This window comes from Oryzias latipes, chromosome 13 (assembly GCF_002234675.1).
Source record: "Oryzias latipes chromosome 13, ASM223467v1".
NCBI lineage: Eukaryota > Metazoa > Chordata > Actinopteri > Beloniformes > Adrianichthyidae > Oryzias > Oryzias latipes.
In genome coordinates, this window is record NC_019871.2 from 457,501 (window position 1) to 480,004 (window position 22,504).

The 22,504-nt window shown below is 48.1% G+C and overlaps 1 protein-coding gene across 2 annotated transcripts in view; it reads left to right on the forward strand.

Moving 5' to 3' along the window:
* Positions 1-21,926, forward strand: part of LOC101158660 (collagen alpha-4(IV) chain) — a 32,003-nt gene extending 10,077 nt beyond the window's left edge. For both annotated transcript variants that reach the window (XM_011492693.3, XM_020699857.2), the window contains 44 exons: positions 250-321; positions 3,779-3,913; positions 4,061-4,105; positions 4,192-4,308; positions 4,503-4,571; positions 4,647-4,682; positions 4,788-4,850; positions 6,095-6,130; positions 6,314-6,355; positions 7,067-7,147; positions 7,448-7,492; positions 7,565-7,627; positions 7,712-7,756; positions 7,841-7,894; positions 8,018-8,078; positions 8,156-8,260; positions 8,984-9,139; positions 9,240-9,329; positions 9,679-9,839; positions 9,946-10,018; positions 10,121-10,227; positions 10,565-10,748; positions 11,824-11,892; positions 11,961-12,068; positions 12,153-12,221; positions 13,209-13,358; positions 13,558-13,719; positions 13,843-14,010; positions 14,091-14,234; positions 14,728-14,835; positions 15,356-15,534; positions 16,024-16,087; positions 16,153-16,227; positions 16,313-16,420; positions 16,517-16,624; positions 16,707-16,778; positions 17,043-17,171; positions 17,262-17,369; positions 17,445-17,600; positions 17,728-17,976; positions 18,040-18,156; positions 18,402-18,590; positions 19,410-19,693; positions 19,768-21,926. In XM_011492693.3, the coding sequence (XP_011490995.1) occupies positions 250-321; positions 3,779-3,913; positions 4,061-4,105; positions 4,192-4,308; positions 4,503-4,571; positions 4,647-4,682; positions 4,788-4,850; positions 6,095-6,130; positions 6,314-6,355; positions 7,067-7,147; positions 7,448-7,492; positions 7,565-7,627; positions 7,712-7,756; positions 7,841-7,894; positions 8,018-8,078; positions 8,156-8,260; positions 8,984-9,139; positions 9,240-9,329; positions 9,679-9,839; positions 9,946-10,018; positions 10,121-10,227; positions 10,565-10,748; positions 11,824-11,892; positions 11,961-12,068; positions 12,153-12,221; positions 13,209-13,358; positions 13,558-13,719; positions 13,843-14,010; positions 14,091-14,234; positions 14,728-14,835; positions 15,356-15,534; positions 16,024-16,087; positions 16,153-16,227; positions 16,313-16,420; positions 16,517-16,624; positions 16,707-16,778; positions 17,043-17,171; positions 17,262-17,369; positions 17,445-17,600; positions 17,728-17,976; positions 18,040-18,156; positions 18,402-18,590; positions 19,410-19,693; positions 19,768-20,034 (4,923 nt within the window). In that variant the 3' untranslated portion in view covers positions 20,035-21,926. The remainder of the gene's footprint in view (positions 1-249; positions 322-3,778; positions 3,914-4,060; positions 4,106-4,191; positions 4,309-4,502; positions 4,572-4,646; positions 4,683-4,787; positions 4,851-6,094; positions 6,131-6,313; positions 6,356-7,066; positions 7,148-7,447; positions 7,493-7,564; positions 7,628-7,711; positions 7,757-7,840; positions 7,895-8,017; positions 8,079-8,155; positions 8,261-8,983; positions 9,140-9,239; positions 9,330-9,678; positions 9,840-9,945; positions 10,019-10,120; positions 10,228-10,564; positions 10,749-11,823; positions 11,893-11,960; positions 12,069-12,152; positions 12,222-13,208; positions 13,359-13,557; positions 13,720-13,842; positions 14,011-14,090; positions 14,235-14,727; positions 14,836-15,355; positions 15,535-16,023; positions 16,088-16,152; positions 16,228-16,312; positions 16,421-16,516; positions 16,625-16,706; positions 16,779-17,042; positions 17,172-17,261; positions 17,370-17,444; positions 17,601-17,727; positions 17,977-18,039; positions 18,157-18,401; positions 18,591-19,409; positions 19,694-19,767) is intronic.
* Positions 21,927-22,504: the final 578 nt, after the last annotated feature.

Sequence of the window (22,504 nt, forward strand, 5' to 3'; positions counted from 1 at the left end):
GCAACAGAGACAAAAATTCACTTTCCCCTTTATTTGGTAAACTCCCCAACCAATGATGCTATTGGCTGTGAGGATGTCAAAGGAGTCTCAATCACTCCTTCAGCCAATCAGAGTTCTTACCATGTCCCTGTTCCACCAGGGGCCGCCATTCTACCAGCCACATGGATGTGTGGTGTTCACAGCATGAACTGAAGTGGGATTTTGGGATGGGCTTGCAGGGATGTCACACCTGTCTTTCTGTGCTTTCAGGGGAAACACATGGAGCCGTGCAATGGACGGGACTGCTCCACCTGTCGGTGTTTCCCGCCCAAAGGGGAGATGGTGAGACTCGCTTACAGCAAGCAACCACTCAACCAATCACAGCTCAGCTGCTGTTTGATCTCATGACAGGAGCTGCTGCATGGAGGAGGGATGGAGAAGAATGTGTTTGTCTTCAACTAGATGTTTTTCTTGAGCTTAGTCAGCAAATGTGCTATCCCACCCACACACACAAACACACAAACAGACTGACCTCTCAGCTGTTGTCAGATTAACGCCTTGTGTGGTTCTGCTGGTAACCACGAGTGAACTCAATGATCTCAAAGGACTTCTGACGTTGGGGCCAGCAGGTGATGATCCGTCTGCAGTGCAAATGTTTGCTTTGACTGCAGCAGCTCTGAAGGGTGGAACCAGTGAAGAATGAGCAGATCAGACAGACGACTCGGGTTTTTGAAGGACTCACCTGTCTGATCTGATGAAGATTGTGTCCTTCAGTTCTGATCTTCAGCAGAGCTCAGCAAAAGATCCGTCCTAGTGTTTCCGGTTGGTCCTAAGTTCCGGGTTCTCCCTGGATGTTCATGACAGCTGGTTCAGCTGCCAGCAGGAAGTCAGACTCTGGTGGATGTCAGAGCCACCAGAGTCTGACTTCATGGACATCATTTCCCAAAGCTGTAAGGAGCTGGAGGGTTTCTCTTTCCTCAGCATGGGACTGATGGTCAAAGATCTCCAGCAGACAAACATCATGATCAGGACCAAACCAGTTGGTTGGTTATCTGATAGCTAGGTCATGTTTTAGTCTCCTTTTTCTTGCCCCACCTCCCAGTACACAGGAACCTGAAGGATGCTGGACTGGCAGAGCATTTGTTGGAACTCCTCTAGGGTGTCTAAATGCAGACCTGGACAGACTTTGTCCGAACAACGCTGTCCTTTCAGTTCTTCCTTGATCCGGGTATTCCCAGCAGATGGGACTGGAATACCTGCAGAAGAAGCAGGACAGAAGCCCTCAAGGCCTGGATTCAGAGACACGAACATGGTCCAAGCACAGACCAGTCTGGACTGGGGTCTGCTCAGACGGTCAGTGTGAACAGACCATCTTCTCAGTTCCTCCAGCGGAGTGGCTGGGAGGGGAGGCGTCCACAGACACAGGCTGCTGAGATGACCGTCGTCGTCTTCTCTGATACACCACAAAGTCTGTAACCTCTGAGAAAGTCTGCGTTTGAAGTTGAAGTCAGTCGTGGAGATGATGAGGCAGCAGCTGAAGAACTGTTCTCACACAGCTACAGAATCAGAGACGCTCCTGTGTCTTCAGACTTCCTCAAATTGGGAGAAGGTTGGAGGGTTGATGATGACGTAAAGGTCTACATCAGTACGAAGACGGTCTGATGGTTTCTGTCTTTTGGTTTTTATTTTGATGAGTGGAAGACAGCATCCAAAGACCATGCAGACCTGTCCATCTCAACAGCTAACCTCAAGACCTCAGACCTCCAAACAGGTGGAGGTCTGAACGTCCTGTTCTGTCAAAGCGGCGTCAGATGGGACTTTGGTTGTTTGAAAGACCGTTTCTGTCAGTTGGTCCTGAAGATGATCAGTCAGAAGCTGACGAAGCGTCACATGTGCTCCTCGCTGTCTGTGTGACAGAAACGTGTCGGCGGCGGAGGCAACAGCTCCGTCTGTGCGTGATCCGTGTGAGTCCGTGTGAGTTATGAACTGTGACAGCCGTGATCTCTGTTTGTCCGTTCTGCTTTTGTGGAGTCACTCAGCTGTGAAATCAGTAAGACAGACGCCGACCCACAATCCCCTCTGCCTGTCTGCTGCTCACAGCTGTACAAACACACACACACACACAAACACACCCATACACACACACACATACTGGATTTCAGGCGGTTCAGAAACAGAAACGTGTGGTGCAGTTCATCGGGGAACCACCAGAGGGCCTCCAACATCTGTGTCTGATTGGATCAAACTTGATCTGGAAAATGATTTGATGAGGAGGTGACGAAGGTGAGGATTTGATGATGACAGCCATGAAGCTGACATGCTGGTTCCAAATGTACCAGAGCCAAACCACCGTCACATGACCTAGACCTTCCAGTCCGAAGCTTTTTCTGCAGCAGGGTGTAAGGTTCCAACAGAGGAAACAGTTCCACCATCGTTGTCAGAAGTTGCAATGTGAAAAAGAATAAAGTAACGACTTCCATCGTTGAGGGTCGGTTCTAAACATCCACTGCGTGTTTTTAGAACGTTTAAAGAGGAAAGATCAAAGCCTGAAATGGTTAAGTAGGACCTGGAAGATCAGCAGAATCTGTAGATCTGGATCCAGCATTCTTCAGCAGCATCACCTGCTCCGGTGCTGCAGATGAATGAAATAAGCATGTTTTTTTCTGAAACACCTCATTTCCTCAGAGATTTTGCTGATTGTCTGACTTCTTGGAGGCTCAGTTGATGTAAAATGGAATTTCCTTTTGATTCAGCAGAGCTGCTTCTGTGGTGAGCAGTTGAAGGAGGAAGGTCTCATGAACTTCATAACCCTTTCTTCAGCTGGGCCGGGTCTGAAGCTCTGGCATGCCAGGTTTTTTAGTTTGTATCAGAGGGAAGACAGGAATCGGAGGATTTGCTTTCACTTGTATTTTTCTGAGCATCTGACTTGTTTGTGTTGTGATGTGCTGCCCTCTAGTGGTCATCAGATCCGGTCTCTCCCTCTCCAGAACATTGGAGTTTCAGGCAACAGAACAAGTCGACTGAAGGAGAACCTGTCATGTTAGTCTCTTCAGATCACATTCCTTCATGTTCTCTAACAATCTACGACATCATGTTCTATGTTTCTTACTAGACTCTACATGAATCAGGTTTGATCTGCTAGAATCCACATGTTCTTCCTGACAAACCCAGTATGGGTTCTACAGGTGGTTCTGGTACCGTCCAAAGCAAAGTGGTAGATTTGGTAAATGGTAGATGACAAACCGGTTGGTTTGCCCCCCCCTTCAGTGGGGTCGTCTCAGGACAACCGTTTTCCATCTTCTTCAGGATACATGTTTAGGTTGTCTGTCCAATGTTTTATGATCACAGAAGGTTCTCCTTCATCCAAGTGACGTTCTGCAGTTGAGTCATGGCATCAGTCATGTTACAGTCCCATTCCCCCACTGATGCTGGCTCTGCTGCCAAACGTTGGCACCAACCTATTACCAGGAACAATGTGGGGTTCAGTGTCTTGCTCAAGGACATTTCAGCACATGGGTGCAGACAACAGGAACTGGACGTGCGATCTTTCAATCAGAGGTCGACCGCTCTACGTCTGCACCGCGGTTTGGAAAAGTTCTGAAAGGCCCCTGTTTCTCTCATGCCTGACTTGTGTCTTTTGGTTCTGTCAGGTCTGGTCAGGTTTCCTCAAACTCTTACAGGTTTTATGTGGACTTATTGATCCTGCAGGACCCGTTTGAATTGGTTATTCCAGGTTCCATTTGTCTCAGTGTCTGGGTCTTTTAGGTTCTATTGTCCTAACAATCATCATGATCTACAGGGAGTTCCAGGTCCTTTGGGTCAGCAAGGCCCTCAAGGGCTGCCAGGTACCTTTGGCCCTCAGGGACCTCCAGGACCAAAGGGACAGAAAGGAGATGAAGGGGAAGCAGGACCCCTTGGACCCAAAGGCCACATTGTAAGTTCTCCAAAGTCCAGTGCAAAGCTGGGCAGAAGGAAAGACAGAATGTTCTGTTGTCAAATAGTTCCGGGTTCTGCTTGCTGGTTTGGTAACTTTGTGTGGGTAACCATGGCCTGACACCAAATGATCTGCTTCTGGTTTCAGGGAATCAGGGGCCTAAGAGGTTTTCCGGGTTTAGATGGAATAGAGGTAGGAAGCTCCGCCTCTTTCAGCTAGTAGACCACTTTGATTGGTTCCTCTGAAAATCTATGTTGTGTAACTCTTGTTCTGTTCAGGGTCATCCAGGACCTGCTGGAGGTCCAGGTCTTCGTGGTCAAGATGGATGTAATGGAACTAGAGGAGACCAAGGACTACCTGGGCTTCAAGGACCACAAGGGGCAGATGGAGCATGGGTAAACATGTTTTAATGGATGTGATTCATCAGTCAGGGATTCTTTGTCATTAATCCACAATGTTTCCACTTTAATTCAGCTTTAGAGCACTGGATCTATGTTTACCTGCATCTCAACATTTATGAGGGAAACTCAAGGACCATAGTTTGTCTTGTTTCGTGCTATTTCCATGGTAACTTGACTTTACTCTGTAGGGTTTACCAGGACCAAAGGGGTATCCAGGGGGTTCAGCAGTTTTCTTCTTCCAGCACCCAGGAACACCAGTAAGTTCATGAGCTCTGAGAGGTTCAGGGCGGGATGTTTTCTGAAGAACTAACCTGAGTGTTTATGTCTGCCAGGGAGATCCTGGGCCTCCTGGACTGCCTGGAGTCCAGGTAAGGAGGAGGCACAAACCAACAGAGGAATGGCGATGAAGTGATGGCTTTGCTGGCAGAAATTCTTTTTTCCTGGTTCTTCTTCAACCTTCTGTCTGTCTGCAGGGCAAGCCAGGTCTTCTGGGTCCTCCAGGTCTTTCTGGTCCTGCAGGGCAGAACGGGAACATCGTAAGCTCCAACAAACTCAGACACCTTTGACATCATTCAGGGGGGTCAAACTCATTTTCACTGAGGGCCACATCAGCATGGTTGTCCTCAAAGGGCCAGAAAAATAACATACACATGTAACTAAATGTAATGAAAGATAAACGTAACTACTCCTTAATACAAAATTACTCATTTATCTATTTATTATTACTTTTTAAAGTGACAATTCCAGCTGCATAGAAACATATGTTTGCTTGTTACTTTAGCATAAATCATTTTAAATTTGATTCTGTCAGGTTAGGTTATATGGACAGTGTTTAAGTCCTAATGTATAGATGTCCAATTTGATATTTCAAGTCAGATTCCACTTAGATAAGAATAAATACACACCAATTTTTATTTATTCTAAGAAATTAAAAACTTTTCTGCTCTCGCGGGCCACATAATGACATGGAGGGCCACATTTGGCCCGCGGGCCTTGAGTTTGACACATGTGACATAATTGGTCCTATTTTGGGGTTTTTACGGTTCTAACTGTGAATAACTGGACCTGTTGTTCACGGGTAATGACAATCCACAGAAACCTTAACGGGAACATCTGCAGAACATCAGAAAACACTTCAAATGAACTTCGTTTGACTGCTGTGTCGCCTCGCCTCACGCACCATGTGATGTGATCATCATCTCAGGTCGATCAGCATGTTTACTTCCTTCAAGCTGAACTCAGCGGTCCTGGCAGTCCGGGAGAGTCTGAGCTCATCCAGGAGTTAAATCCAACAGGAAGCGGCTTCCATGTCATAAGCAGATAAATAATTCTTATTAAGTTGAATTATATACTGATGTTCTAAGTCTGCAGGTCCTCCAAACATCATGATGGAGCAGGGAAACCCTGAAATGATCTCCAGAACCGTTCTGGAACCATCTACCCAGATTCCTCAGGGAAGCTCTCTCTATAGGGGGGAGTGTGTCTCCCAGACTCCGCCTCCACATTCAAACGTAGGAGCTGCTCAGTACAGCACAGGAAAGAGAAAAACGAGATGAAAAAGACAAAACGGATCTTTATTCACATCAAATGTTTCACAAACTGAACATTTCGTCAGACTTGAGATTTCTCAAACCAACCCAGGTCATGACACACCACGTTACCATGGCAACTGTTACTAAATTATCTGGGCATTCTGTCACAGCTTTTGGATGCGGTTGCCATGGCAGCCCATGGAAAGTGGTGCAAGTTTGGTTAATTGCGAGCGCTTCTGTGTGTGCAGGGTGAGCCTGGTGAGCCTGGTCCCAGAGGTCCTCCTGTAAGTCATCAGAACTATACTTTAAAACACAACTTCAGTTTTTATGACTCTGAATGACCTGCTTTGTGGTTTGTGGTCTTGGTTTGTACCCTTCTGTGGTGCAGCTACAGAAACATTCACTGAACAGTTGTTGATCGTAAATGTTGTGATCTTCACAGGAAAAAACTTGCGTTTGTGTTGCAGGGAGAAAACGGTCAAGCTGTGCCCGGGCCGAAAGGAGATGAGGTACTGCCCTCCTCGCTGTTGCCCCGCCTACTCAGATATGGATCAGCTGTTTGCCCTTTAAACTGGAAAGGCAGATTTTAGGACAACCATTTAAAACGTTTGAGATGCTCAAGACTTGTTTTCTAAATGATCTAGTTTAGGAAATTGCAGGAACAAACAGGAATTCTGTTTGGAAAATATGGAACTGTGAGGTTTTATTAGTGGAGATTGAACTTTGAAATATAAAGATTTATTATCAATGAGTGAATTTCAAATTGACATAAGATACAGCAAGAAAGAGAAGCTAAAACTACAGAAACATGATCTCCTCTATCGCCTCTCATCAGTTAGGTAACCACAGACTTAGACTTCCTCCAGGTCCTCAAACCTATCAGACGCGTTGGAAGTTCTGTCTCTCCTGCATTATTATTATTAGATGAACAGAGCTGAGTATCATCAGCATATAAGTGGACATGTCTGCTGCGCTGCTTAATAATGCTGGCTAATGGAAGCTAAAGGACTGGGCCCCGCACAGAGCCCTGTGGTACACCACGGCTGACCCTGATCCTCTGAACTTTAATCAGTTTGGTGCACTTCCTGTAAAATCAATGGAACTTTAGAGGACAGTAATCCAGAGTGTAATGGCAGAGAAGGAAAGGTGTCCGTCAAACACTGTCAGAACCATCTAACCTGCCTCGTCTGCACCTTCTCCTACCTCTTACTCCTCCACAGGGAGATCAGGGCCAGGAGGGACCCCCAGGGCCCTTCGAGTACGTGGACCCCCCAGAGGACCGGTACATCAAAGGGGATCAGGTGAGGCTGTGATTGGTTTGGGTTGTGTGTTGGAATTTGTCCACACAGATGTGTAGAGATGACTTGGATCTTTGATCGGGTTGGGCTGCATTCACTGATGTTGGTTGAACATCGGTTGATTTTGTGGGGACTGAGGTGTGAGAAGCATTTGATGTTGTTGAAAGGTCATCAGACCCTTGACCCTTGTCCCTGTCCAAACCAGAGGCTGCACGACCTCTGAGAGAGGTCTGCGTCTGTTGGACGGCTGTGTGAAGGAGCTTCTTGTTCTTGTCCAGTTCTGAACCTCCCCTGTGTTTTCAGGGACCTCCTGGGGTCAAAGGAGCAGCTGGAGTGCAGGGAGCACCGGTGAGATGGGAGTTTTTGCTTATGGAGATCTGTCTGCAGGGGTAAAGAAGATCCGGGTTTTTCTAATTTCAGGGCTTGGATGCCCGTCCTGGGGTCAAAGGAGAGAAAGGCATTGTGGGATTCCCGGGGCCCAGGGTAAGTGATAGGGGTTCTGGATGTGATTGATCAGCGTGGATCAGATATGACGGATCACAGCTGCTGTCTTGTTCCCGTCTTTAGGGTGTCATCGGTCGGCCTGGTCCAGGGGGGGGGAAAGGTATCAAGGTGGGTCAGAACCAACTGTGGTTCTGGTTTGCTCTTTGGGTTTCATGTGAAGAACTTTGTTCCAGTAAGTTTTTGTGTTTTCAGGGACGTAAAGGGGAACAGGGTCTGCCAGGCCTGTTCGGACAGGACGGGTCAAAGGTCGGTCTGTAGCTTTGATCTTGGTTCCTGTTTTAGATGGACTCAAGAACAGTTTGACACCGACCCAGGTTCTGAAGATACTTCCGTCAAAGGAAAACTAAACTGCTTTTCTGTTCCGTGCAGGGCATTAAGGGAGATCAGGGCCCCAAAGGGCCCCCCCAGAGCAGGGACGTCACACACGTCGGTAGGAAGCCGTCGATCAGCATTTTGATGTTGTTTTTGTGACGTCTCAGAGACCGAAAAGACTTTGTTTTCTTTTAGGGGACTTCGGAGACCCGGGGGCTCCTGGGTTTCCAGGTCCCCCAGGACACATGGGGCATATGGGGTTTCACGGTCCACCAGGACCCCCAGGCGCGTCGGTGCCGGGTCAGTACTTGCAGCTCGTGAGCAGTGTTGGCTGGGAGGAGCTCCTTTCAATAGTATCATGTGACTGCTGTCAGTGTAAGGCGGCACTGATGCACGCGTGCGAATACTTGATATGTTCAGTAACATGTTTGCTACACGTGATCACTGAAGCCGTTCATGAGGCAGAACCTCTGCTTCTGTCTTCTGCAGTCTGACACACCTCAGCTTCTCCGTTTTAAGTCAATAAAACATCTTTAAAAATATTTTGGACTAAACGGATTAAAGCGCAATAAGTGATTGTAATTAAAGGGTGCCCCCCTCCCCCCATTTGAATGCAGGATATTAGCATGTGTCACCATTCCAACAACCGAAGGAATGGCGGACTGAACAGCCTGGGCTGTAACATTCTCCTGTTATTTAACAAGAAATAAAGTTCCATTCAGATATTAAAATGTTCTAAAGGACAAATCTTTACTCGTGATTTTGAGTTAAGGTTTGTAAACAGCAGTGCCGTTTCTGGAGGTTTTCTTTGTCGTAGACTTTCAGATTCAAAAGTCATTTTGAAGCTCTGGACACATTTTTTAAGTAAATCACACCTGAGCATTATTGAAAGTGGCACAAGATAGCAGCTGGACACATTTAAGGTGGTATTAGAGGAGTGGTTACATCCAGACTGTGAGTCAGAAACAAGTCGGGTTTTGATGAACCTGAAGGTGACGCGATGCCCTCTACTGTTCTTTGCAGGACCAAGAGGTCTTCCTGGCATAAAAGGATCTCAGGGGTCTAAAGGGGAGAAAGGAGATCCAGGTCAAATGATTACAGACGGAAAAACACCAGGAGAACCTGGGAAACCAGGATTTCCTGGATACACAGGGCTAAAGGGAGAGCCAGGAACTCCAGGTATCTCTTTTCAACCTTTGGACTGAATGATGACGTCATCGACTAAGATATCACAGATCCATCGGGATCTTTTTGGCTCTGGTCTCTATTGTTCACACAGGAAGTTACTGTCTTCCTGGGATACCAGGACTGCGGGGGGAGCCAGGTGTTCAGGGGCCCCCAGGGGCCACTGGCTTTTCTGGATTTAGAGGTTAGTTTGGGAGCATCCAGTTTTTACTAACACAGTTCTGTAAATTGAAGAACTTTTGAAACAATGTGACACAAACTATAATTACAGAGAAGATTTTTAAAACAAACTCTTAAATTGAAAAAAAAAAGCTGATATTTTATTGACAGCAGAACAGGAAGAACCTAAAAAATGTTAGAACTGAGGAGTTTAACTCTCCACACAAAGCAGGACATTTAAAAAGATCAGCTGGAAGAAGGCTGGAGACTAAACTGTGTTTCTGAAGATGCCGGACTGGACCGTCCAGTTTGAAAATGTTCTGGAAAAACCAAATACAAATCCTGGATGATACTTCACCTTCCCTGTGATTCAGGTGAGACCGGTCCCTGCTCTTGTGGCCCTCCAATCAACACACCCGGACCTCCAGGGCCTTCAGGTCTCTCTGGGAGTCCAGGGTTCCCAGGAGTCCAGGGATCCCAAGGCCAGAGAGGAGAGGCTGGTTCTCTGGGAGATGCAGGACTTAGAGGGGAAGAGGTGGTTTTCCAAACTCTTTTTTTCTTTTCCAAAAAGAACAGGTCAGATGTTTCCTGCAGAGATGAACATGTTGTTTCTTCCATGTTGGTACGTCTGTTCTGTCCAGGGTCTGGTTGGAGATCAAGGCCCTAAAGGGCTAAAAGGTCAGAAAGGGAGTTTCAGAGTGGTTGATTTTAAAGGTGAGGTCATGTTTTCTCACAAAAACTGTTTGAAGGTTTTCCAAACGTTGCCTTGTTCTGGGTTGGACGCCGGTCTGTATATTTGATGCTTTGTGTCTGCAGGCGAGAAGGGAGATCAGGGCCCTCCAGGTCTGCTAGGCAGAACAGGATACTCTGGACAAGCTGGACTCAGTGGAAATCCAGGGGCCTCCGGAATCACGGGCCCTGAGGTACGCACCAACATGGACACCAGGGGTGTATCCTTTTTCTACCACATGGCCCCACAAAGGGCCCCCTGTCTGAAGGAGTGCTGCAACTTCTTTTGAGATGATGGGTAGATGTAAGGGAAGGGCAATGGCTGCCTTTGAAAATCCTTAGGTAGTGCCTCCCTTCACTCCTTCTAATCCTAATCCTTCTGTGAGTGAAAACGGAGGGATTAACAAACTCCTTTCTGCTGTTACAGACAGATCTTCAGGGTGGCTGTAGTAGGCACTGCAGGCAGTAGGGGGCACCAGACCCTTTGATCCTCATCGTCATCTCCTCTTCTGAGAATCTGTTTATTTGCAGGGGGACGAGTTTGCTGGTGTTACTGGAGACAGAGGTCCACCAGGACCATCGGGACGGAAGGGCCTCCTGGGACCTGCAGGGCCCCCTGGACAGGGGTTTATGGGAGCGATAGGATGGCGAGGTGCCCCTGGGGCTCCAGGACTTATAGGATTTCCTGGACCTCCAGGACCAAAAGGCATTCAAGGTGAGATTCTTCTAAAGAGTTTCCAGGACCCGAAAAGACTGATGATCAGCTGGACTTTAATAGAGACCAACAACTGAGACACTATCTAGACCAGGGATTGGTCCTGGCCTTGAGGCCGGCATTCCTGCATGTTTTCCAGCATACCCAGCTCTGGCAAGTTGTAACTGCCTGGACACACTTGAACCAGGAAACCAGTCATGAGGAGGGCTTGTATTTCTGGAAACCACGCAGACTCAGCACCTCTGGAGGAACTCATCCCTGATCTAGATCAAAGATAAAAGAGTGCACCTCAGTCCGTCCCACAGCAGGGTCTTTAAATGTAAATGAAGCGTATTAACACTCGGAAGATTATCATCAAGCCATAAACGAGCTGGAAGAAGTCTTTGAAGCTACGCTTCTACAGTCGTGACTGTACCCCTTTGCTGTCAAAGGCTTAGCTCCGGCATTTTTTTTCGACTAGTGTAACTCTTAATTTCTGTATTACATGAGAATCTCAGCATATCAACATCATTATCATCTGTGGGGGGACAGGGTCCAGTCCCTATAAATAGAGCTGACCCGGAAGGCCAACCTTTTCTGTAGATGTCAGTCATAAGCCGGCAGCTCTGAGACCTGTTCCAGAAACATCTTGCCTTCGGGAGCAATGCTTGCCTTGTGGTCGTCTCCAGCCTGCAGTCCTTGGGTCAAACTGGAGGATGTCTTTTGTTGGGGGGTCAGGTGCTTGTGCTTGTAGGTCTGGCCTTGTTGTGGGACAAGGAGGCTTACATGTTCAAATGAACCAGAGTGATACCGTCTGGAGCTCGCTCTTGGTAGGGTCACCATTGGCAGGCCAGTCTCCAGACAAGCATGGACCCCCACATGTCAGAGTGTTATTTTATCCACAAAATCTGTGACATACTAACATTTGCAGAAAAATAATTAAAAATGATACTTTGAAAAACAGTTAAAGTAAAATCCATTTCTAGAATTTCAGAAGGTCTCCCTGCAGCTCCTCATGAACATTAACAAGCTTCGTTCCAGACTTTCACCTTCTGCAACGACAGCACGGTCAATCTGGTGTCTTCTGGTTTGACAGGTGACACTTTGCCCTGTGGTCCTCAGAGTTTTGGTGCTCCCGGACAGAAAGGAGACTCTGGACTCCCAGGTACACCCCCTCATGGAGCATCCACCTCACACCTGTCTGACTTCCCTAAGACTTACCTGTCCCTCCAGGTTACATGGGAGACCCAGGTCCTCCAGGTTATCCTGGAGGAACAGGGCTGGATGGTCTAAAAGGAGATAAAGGACAGACTGCACTGCCAGGACCACTTGGGAAAACAGGTGCATGAGTACACCTGTGACCTGCACAGCACACCTGTCCCTTACATGTTGTGAGGTCTGAACAAATGTCCCTCCCTTCTGCAGGACCTCGGGGTATGGTTGGAGATACTGGAGAAGAAGGACCGGAAGGCCTTAGTTTCATTGGAGACAGAGGTAAGGACACAGGTGAAGGACTTCAGGTACGTGAAAGCTCTGAGGAAACTTTCTGAAGAACCAAGTCAGACTCTTCTGGATGGACGGGAGACCCAATGAGGTCACAAAGCTCTTTTGCTCTTTCTAGCACATACATTACAGACCGGTCACCGTGATGCATTTTAACACACGCAGGGCCCCTTGGAGGGGGCGTGACCTGACGGGGTCTAGTATGCTTGTGGGTGGTTGTTCCTGGGAATCTGTCTTTTGGGGGGGGGCTGGGCTACCAACTCTCACTAACTCACTGAAGCATTTAATGTAATCGAGTACATATCAAGAATAATCTCCATGATATCCCCTTCTGGTTAAACACAGCATAGAGGATGTTTGATTTGTTGGAGGAGTAATCCCATGTGTTCATGTCTGTGTGAACGAGGAGGGGCCGGTCGGAGTGATGTGCGGCAGGAAGTCTTCTATAGATATGATCAAAACTTATAAACAGTTGTGGGATGTAAACATTAACGCATGTAATGGAAGTCACAAATGACACCCATCCTATTACCTTGTATTATCACCCACCCCCCACCCCCTGTCCAGTCCGAGCCGGAGGGGTGGGGTTGTGTGAGTAACACACAACACAGATTGTAAAAGCTAAACATCCCAAGAGGCTCTCAGCTGTGGTCTGTGTTCATTTGCTGGACAGGACAAAAAAACAAAATCAAAGAATCCTCATCAAGAGTCATCAGCAAATGCAAAATGCAGGTCCAGGACAAAGTAACAGGAAGAGACTCAACACCCAGAACCTCCAGTCTGGATAAATGTTGGGTCATTTGCAAAGAAAACACTGTTTTTTAATGATGCTGACCCTTTTTGACAGAGGGGTTAAGAACTGATTGCTGTGGCGCCGCTCCACAGAAGGGCTGCAAATGGATCCTTGGTTGAAGCCACATCCACATTCAAACTGGTCTGGAGCTTCAATCCTGAACTTGTTCGCCTCTGCTTGTCCAGGCTCTCCAGGACTTCCGGGCCTGACTGGACTTCAGGGATCAACTGGGGACTCTGAAGTTGGGGATATGGGACCTCCTGGCCCCCCTGGACCTTTGGGGTTTCCAGGACCAAAAGGCATGCCAGGACCCCTAGGCAAAGATGGAGAACCAGGTACATGAGTAAGGATAGATTATTGTAGGCTTGGGTTAGAACTGGGTCATCAACAGAACAAAGAAACAGCAGCAGAATGGAGTTCCTGTATGGTCCAAAGTCTGGAGCTCAGCTAAAGCAGCAGAACTTAGACCCTGGTATGAAAAAGTGGAACATCACAGCTTTTGTAGAACAAAGCAATTTTCTTCTGTTGCTGCAGGTTTAGCAGGTCTGCCTGGAGACCCTGGAGTGAAGGGCCACAGAGGACAGGATGGAGCCCATGGTTTGATGGGGCCCCCAGGGTTCCAGCCTGTATCATGCGATGCAGGAAAAGCTGGCGAACGTGGCCAGAGGGGCATCAGTGGACCCAGAGGACCACGGGGTAAAACATCTTCACCTTCATGTTATGTTCTCCTGAAGGCTGGAGTCTTCACAGACAAACACAATAGGCCAATATCATCACGATGCAGTGATGTGCGATAATGGAGATGGGTTTTTTTTCCAGGTCCTACGGGCCTTAAAGGAGAGGCGGGGCCTAACGGTCCGGAATGTCCAGGCTCAAAAGGTGATGTTGGTAGACAAGGCATTTCAGGTTCTCCTGGCGGTCCAGGACCTACGGGGCCCACTGGTCCGCCTGGAGACCAAGGCTGGCCTGGGCTTGTTGGAGAAAAGGGTAAGGCTCAAAAACGAGCAGCGGTGAGGAGGGACTTTAGAGCTCGCCGTCCAGCAAACACTCTGAAATTCTGTTTCCAGGACTGACCGGGCCCCAGGGAGAGAGAGGACTGCCTGGAAATTTAGGAAGGACTGGAGGTCCTGGAGCCCTAGGCAAGCCCGGAGAGACGGGCCTCTGTGGACGAGATGGACCTCCAGGATATGAAGGAGTGAAGGGAGAGAAGGGTAAAGAACTCCGCTCGTGCTGTGGGTCCTGAAGCAGATGCAGATTGTTGCTGCAGAAACACTCTACCACAGAAATCCATGATCCGCTGGAGGCTGTAGCTCACTAGGTCTGTCCCCCTGTTGGGTTAGGGGTTCAAATCCCAGACTAGACAGTTATTTTCCATTGGTAAAAACACCTCTACCACACATTATCCACTAGAGACAGAAGACACACTAGCAGGAGGTCAGGACATTACCTCCAGTCAAAAAAATTAGATCTGTTAGTTGTTTTCATTAATGGTGTTGGCTGTACCAGATCAGTGGGCTACTGGTAGAGTGTCCAGCCTGACACTGGGAGATCTTGGGTTTGAAATCCAATAACCTGAGCTTAGGTGTCACCTCCAGCTCTGGGGATGGTTAAAATGTAGAGAACTTTCTGGTGTGTTAAAGCTGATGGGACTTCAGCGTTCCACCTGAGGTTCATTCTCAGCTGTGTTTTCTTTCACCTCTGCAGGCTCCAAAGGAGATGTGGGCCCTCCAGGACATACCAACGTTATCCTAATTAAAGGTCCCAAAGGAGAGCAGGGGCCTCCCGGAGAGAATGGACTCACTGGGCCCCGAGGTCAGAGCCAAGACACTAACACGGGACATTCACACTGAAGACCAGGATCTGAAACAAATTCAGCGTCTGAAAACCTGTATTTGAAACAGGAATCTGATCGGGACGCACATTTGCTGCCACAGATAAATGAAATTTCCCCATTGTGGGATTAATAAAGTCATCTATCTATCTATCTGTCTGTCTGTCTGTCTGTCTGTCTGTCTGTCTGTCTGTCTGTCTGTCTGTCTGTCTGTCTGTCTGTCTGTCTGTCTGTCTGTCTGTCTATCTATCTATCTATCTATCTAAAACAGAGCAGCAACATTTCAAGAGATCCAAGAGTCTATGGACAGACACATTTCTACATGAGCTTCTGTAGTTCAGTTTACATGGTGTTCAGATCTTCTCACTTACAACCATTTCATGTGAGGTTCCTGAACCAACCCCTAAACCCCCACCCCCACATGTTACCATGGATTTTAGATTCCTTACCAAATCTGCTGTTAGGAGTCTGACCTCCTGCTGGTGTTCCTTCTCTCTCTAGGGGATAAAGGTGTGAAGGGGGATCCAGGTCATCCTGGGTATCTGGGGAACTGTGGACCCCCAGGAATAAAGGGATTTCAGGGACCCAAAGGACCCCAAGGGAAACCAGGGTATCCGGGACTAGCTGGACGTATAGGACTGCGAGGACAGCCAGGCAATCCAGGATGGCCTGGAGACCCGGTAATGAGAAAGCAGATTTAATGACGGTTCCGGACTGTTACCCAGTCAATGCAACAGGGAAATTCGGCTTCTCCCTCCTTGGACCTGGTGAACACATGCGTGGACATCCCATCTTGGGGTATATTCCCACTGTAGTTACTACTGTGTAGGTGGCGCTCAGTAACCATGAAGTAAAAAAGGGAGATCAAATGAGAGCTCTGGTTTTTAGGGGTTAAAGGGAAAAGTGTTCTCAGGCAGGTATGGCCTTCAGAGCTGACCCGCCTTTCTGAGACACTTTGACGTGGACTTGGAGGAAGCAGAAGAACAAAACACCAAGGGGGGGTTGGGCTGAAAGAACGTGTTCATCGAATCCATAAACAGACTTTCCTGAAGTCAAAGGGAAGCCTGCAGACTCTGACATGAAGCTTGTAGAGAACCTTCTGGGAAGCTTGCTTCTGTAAATGTATTTGTTATTGTTTGTGTTTGGAAATCAGATGGTTTTGATTTCAGGGTGACACAGGATGTCCTGGACAACCAGGAGAGCCTGGTCATCTGGGATGTCCAGGACCCCCAGGTTTGGAGTCACTTTTTCTGTCTTCTTCTGTGAAAACCTTTTTCTGAAGTTTGTTTGTTGTTCAGGTGATAAAGGAGAATCTATAGGCTGTCCTGGAGTGCCCGGATACAAGGGCCATCCTGGATTCCTAGGCCTCCAAGGTGCTCATCTGGTTTCAGTTGTGCACAGTCAGACCTTGAATCATTGAAGAGAGTCATGTGTCTGAGATGTTATTTCTCTTTCCAGGCCCTCCAGGGCCTCCTGGAGATCATGGAGGTATCGGCAGTCCAGGACTCCCAGGGCAGAAAGGATGCAAAGGAGAACGTGGTTGCCACGGAAACCCTGGAGAACCAGGTGGAAGAGTCCAGCTAAGCTCGTCCCGTCAGAGACACTATGCAGAAACGGCTTTAATGATTGTTGCTCTAACCTGAACCATTTTGCCTCCATCAGGCGTGCAGGGTCCCAGAGGCCCCAGAGGGCATCCAGGTTATCCAGGTCTTGCAGGTGCACCTGGAGCTGATGGACCACCAGGATCAACCGGTGCTCAGGGACTTCCAGGTGAAACTCAGCCTTCAATCTTTAAATAAAACTAAATGAGGCAAATTTGAGCTGCTGCACCTGAATGTGTGTTTCTAATCAGGTCCTCCGGGACCACTGGGGCTCCATGGACTGGATGGACTGAAAGGAGTCAAAGGGGACATGGGGACTAAAGGTGAGAGTGTTTCCCACCAAACAGGGTAAAGTTTTGTTGCTGGGTTGTAGTTTGATGCTATCACTCTCTTATTCGTCTCCTTCATCACTCTGTATCCTTGAAGGTCATTGAATTCCTTTAAAACCGGAACCTTGGGTTCAGAAATGTTCCAGGCTACAATTTACAGCTTTTCTGCATTTGAAACCATCTGGAAAAGACAGTTTGAGTCTCAGTTCCAAAGGCTGTAGCGTCTGCAGTTCTGAATGTCTTTGCTTGGATCTCCAGGTCTGACTGTAATTGGTCCAAAAGGACCTCAAGGTCCTCCTGGTGAGAAAGGTCCTCCAGGTCCTCCTGGGCCTTATGGTACATCACAATCAGGACCCCCAGGACCAAAAGGCCCCCAAGGATCTAAAGGTTGATACAAGCTTAACCGTGACAAACCAATCTTTGCTGGATTGGCAGAGGTACACATTTTTGTCATCTGGACTGTTTGGATCATTTTAGGACCTCAAGGAAGAACAGGATCAGTTGGAGAGCCAGGACCAGACTGCACAAACCCACTTCCAGGGCCTCGTGGAGATCCTGGTTGTCAGGGACCAGACGGAGAGACAGGTCAGACTATTAATTGTGAAAAACTGTCTTTTTAAAAATAAAATCACAATATTTACCAGCATTTTTGTGTTCCAGGGTTCCCTGGAGAAAGGGGTTTCCCAGGTCCAAACCCTCCAGTCCGAGGTGATGGTGGAGACAATGGTCTTCCAGGCAGTCCAGGCTTGCCAGGAGAAAGGGGAAAACCGGGGAGCCCTGGACGAGTGGGCTACAGAGGAGATATGGGTGTAAAAGGTTGGACCTGAGTCTGAAATGTTGTCAAGAAGGTCTTCAAGATGTTCGGAGATCTTTGTATTTAGTCTAGATTGGGTTTTCCTTTGAGCTTGAAGGGCGTCTTTGTCCCTGTGCTCTTGTGCATCAGGAGAAAAGGGGGACAAAGGTTGGATTGGACTACCTGGTGATAAGGGTCCAAATGGTCATCTGGGTTCTATGGGACGTCCGGGATCAAAGGGATTTCCAGGACCAGCAGGAATAAAAGGAGAGAAGGGACAGGTTCTTCCCTCTCAACCTTGTCTTCCGGGACAGACGGGCCCTGCTGGTCTACCTGGCCCCCCTGGTCCAGCTGGAGATTGTGGTCTGAGTGGAGAAAATGGTCGAATAGGGGCAAAAGGTGAGAAACTGGGATGATCTTTGCTGGATGATGCAGATTCATGATGGTGATGACGGGTTTCAGGTGAGAAGGGAGAGCCGGGGGATCAGGGGCCAATAGGAGAAACAGGGCCAATGGGTCCAAAGGGAGAGCGAGGCAACCTGGGACTGCATGGAGAGGAAGGCACAGAAGGAGAAAAGGGTGAGACCTCCACCGCTTTTGCGGAAATATTTCTGTTCATTTGAACTTTATGAAGTTCAGGGTCTGGATGGGCTCAAGCCCGTCCTTCCTGTACTGTGATGCTGAAAGGGTCACGCCCAACAGGTGAGCAGTCCATGCAGGTTAAACAGGGGACGGGCCATGAAAAGAGTTTCTACTCTAGATTGGTGCTTGAAAACATTTCAGGTTCTGATGAGTTTTGCTGCTGCTCTGCGGTTCTGTCTTAGGGACCAGAGGGGCAGTTGGTGACACAGGTCCAGGGGCACCATGCCAGGAAAAAACCATGGGCTTCCTGCTGGTGGTGCACAGCCAATCAGAGAGCATCCCCCGCTGCCCGCTGCAAACAGAGAAACTGTGGGAGGGATACAGTCTGCTGTACCTGGAGGGGCAGGAGAAGGCCTACACTCAGGACCTGGGTAACGACACACACACCGCCAAAAAGGTCCAAACCCAGAAGTTCATTCCTTCAGGAAAGGTTGTTGTAGTCATTGTTGGACTAGAACAACACAGAGTCAAACCTGACAAAATTCACACACAACTCAGAAACAGACTGTTGACACTTTGTCAAATGTGTGGGTACTAACCGCTCTACAGGCATGTGATGCTGTTCATTGGTGTTTGACACACCTGTGGAGGCCCCCACCTTTGGGTTGAGTCACGCTCAGAATAGAAAGAGGCGTAGAGAGGAGTCTGTGGAGAGAACTTTAGGAAACTAACTTGTGAATGGATTTGACATTCATTCTAGTTTACTTGTTTGTTTGGACACAGATTTCATTTAACTTGATGATCTGGAAGAAATCCAAGAATCTGGAAAACTGTTCAGTAGCAGGAATTTCTGTCTGAGTCTCACTGGTTAAAGCGATAAAGGTCAGGCAATCTGATCCAATCGGATCGTCAACAACAGATTATGATAGAAATCGAGTCTTTAGAATGAATCGTTGCAGCCCTTCCTCATAAAGAACCCTGATCCCTCTGTTGGCCTCAGCAGTGTCAGCTGGTGTCATCCATCAGCTCCTGAATGGTAGGAGACCCAGCAGGACATCACTACTGCCAGGTCAAAGGTCACACATAAAAACAAAACCACAATCCTTCTGGGAGAATGCTTTGAGGACAGACCAGAGTAAATCATGGCACTGATTACAAAAAGAGAAGAAGTAAAGATGTTTGCTGACCTGAAAGCTGTGACCTGTGCCACGATCCGTCGGTGGTTTCATTCAGCAACTCTTTGTGTCCAGGTGCTGCAGGTTCCTGCGTTCGAGTCTTCTCCACCATGCCGTTCTCCTCCTGCGACATGAACAGGTGCCTCTACGCCAGCAGGAACGACAAGTCCTACTGGCTGTCAACCATGGCAAACGTGACCAGGGAGCCCGTGATGGGCGACTCCATCCGAAGCCTCATCAGCCGGTGTGTGGTTTGCGAGGCGCCCTCCACACCTGTGGCCATGCACAGCCAGAACTCCATCGAGCCAGAGTGCCCCAGCAACTGGGCCACTTTGTGGACCGGATACTCCTTCATAATGGTAGGCGCAGAGCCCGAATCTTCGTTACCTTTTATGAAACCTCAGCCCGTGATGACATCATGTCCTTTCTGTAGCATACAGGAGCAGGCGATGAAGGTGGCGGGCAGTCTCTCACGTCTTCAGGAAGCTGTTTGACAGAATTCAAATCTCTGCCCTTTCTGGAGTGCCAGGGGCCTCGAGGGACCTGCCACTTCTTCGCCAACATCTACAGTTTCTGGCTGACACACCAGGAGGGGGGAGCCTCCTACACCCGCAGGAACTCCAGCACGCTGATCGACCCCATGCAGCACAAGAACAACATCTCCAGGTGCAGGGTCTGCATGAAGCTGACCAACCAATGAGCGCCTTGACAAGAGGAGAACCTCCTCCTGCAGGAACCGTGGGGACGGGCAGAACAGCCTCCAACCGTCACGTTTGGGACTTCAACTGCCGCTCCGTCTGTTGGTGGTCAATAAGTCTTGATCAGCGGTCGCTGACTCAGCATGTTTGGTTGATGACACTCGGTTTTGTTGGGGATGAAGGGACGCGCTGTAGTCTTACTGCAGAAGATCTCTGGAATCAGATTTGCATACGAGAATCCTCCAGAAGATCAGCGGGTTTATGCCAAAGTCAGAGAAACTGCAACCAACCAGCAGCTCAGACCCCGCAGGCCTCAGACGGCGGGTTGTTGGTGTGCTTCCTGTGTCCTCTGCTCATCGGTTTGGCGAACCAACAACAACAATCAAATACCGTTCCACCACAAACTCAAAGAAGACGGACCAGGAAGTCATTGTTGGCTGCTGCCCCACAGGGTTAGATTGGCTCCACAACACTGTTAGAACCAGATGGTTCCGCTGGTGCCTGAAAAATGCAGCTTCAGAACGTCGGTGGAACGAAGAGATGTTCTGCTGTGTGAGGGTTAGACTCCAGAGCAGACCAGGACTAGACTTGGATCAGATCAGAACCAGAAGTCGGTCAGACCAGAACAAGACCTGGATGAGACCAGAACCAGATCTGACCCAGGTCTGGTTCTGGTCTGACCCAGGTCTCGTTCTGGTCTGACCTATGTCTGTTTCTGACCCAGATATGGTTCTGGTCTGATCCAAGTCTTATTCTGGACTGATTCAGGTCTTGTTCTGGTCTGACCCATGCCTGGTTCTGGTCTCGTTCTGGTCTGACCCAGAAATGGTTCGGGTCTGATCCAAATCTTGTTCTGGTCTGATTCAAGCCTAGTTCTGGTCCTGACCCAGATCTTGTTTTGGACTGACCCATGTCTGGTTCTGGTCAGATCTGATTGTAGAGGAGGGAATCCAGGAGTTTTCAAAATAAAGCAGTATCAATATCAGCCAATGTACTCTTTCTGTGTGGTTCAGTACCAACAGACCAATGGACCAGTTGGCCCGGTCCAGAACCTGTGAGGTTGGGGACTGACAGGTCTGGTAAGAGCTGGATTAGGGACAGATCCAGGAACTCTTTTTGGATTTTCTGGGCAGTTTGAGTGACTCTGACGTGAGTTTTTGTATGATTCTTACTCTTTAAATGAGCCGAGCCCTTGTTGGCCCCGCCCACCTATTGAGACCCAAAGGCACCCCCCACTTGTAAACCAAGCAGGAGGGAAATCGGAGTAACTCCGCCAGAGTCTCTCTTTAAGATCACTTTGCCGGTCCCAAGCCCGGATAAAGGAGGAGGGTTGTAAATGTGGCCCTTCAAAATAAAAGCTTATCCGTAATCCTGAACATCAGCGCATAGAAACTGTCTTCTGAACATTTCATTGACGAGTTAATGACATGTATTCATTTTCTCATAGGACTCAGTGGAAGTAGTGCGGTTTTCATTTTTTAAATTCTTCTGCTTTGGACGGACGGTGAAAACGAGAAGCTAAAACTCTCCAGAAATCGGGTTAATGAGGGACGTCTGAACGGTGAAGGTTCTCCATCCAGGTGACTTTGGAGCGACTTCTGGACTTAAAATCTCCTCCATGATACGTTTCTCCGCTCATCCAAGTGGCTTCATTAGCTGCAGTGTTCGAGTTCTAACATTGAGGGAAGTTAAAGGTTGGAACATTTTCAGACAGCAGCCTGAATCAGACTGTGGAGCGTTGAGGAGCCAATCAAATCCTTCATGTAGGTCAGCCACCAATGTCTTTCCTCGGTGCCGGCTGTTTATCCCTTGTGCTATCTTAGATGCCCCCCCCCTTCCATTGAGGTGTTCTCCCTACCATGACAAAGGTGGATAAAGGTGGAAAGATTTCATGTAATCCATGGACACCAGTGAAGATCACAAATCATTGAAGAAAAAAGGTTCAGAGCTCTGTCTAGTGGGTCTAGATGACCCCACTCCCAATGGTAACGTGCCTAGGATAGAACAAGGGTTACACCTCCTTCTTCCTGGTCTGATCGGCCTTCTGGGCCAAATTGAATTCTTTTCGACTCATTTCACTTCCATTAGTCCCTTATAGGACAACTTAAATATTTCCCTTCATGACCAACTCATTAGAACTGAATGGCCAAAAGCAGTTTTCCTGGATTCAGAGCTTCCTCATCCTCATCTTCATCCAATGACAGGATGTGGAATGGTATCTGGTCCACCAGAGAAACTTCCCTCTCATCTAAACTCACATCTTTAGAAATGTTTGTGAATCAAAATCAAGTTATTTAGAATGAAGTTCACTTCTAAAACTCAGATATGGATCCATACTTTTACATCCAAACTTTTTATTCTTATCTTTCTTTTAAAGTCGGATGCCATTTTTTGCTGAATCATGTTTGAGACGACAGCTGTTTTTGGAGGAGAAACCTGCTTAGTCATGCTTCACATGTACGATTCTCTGAC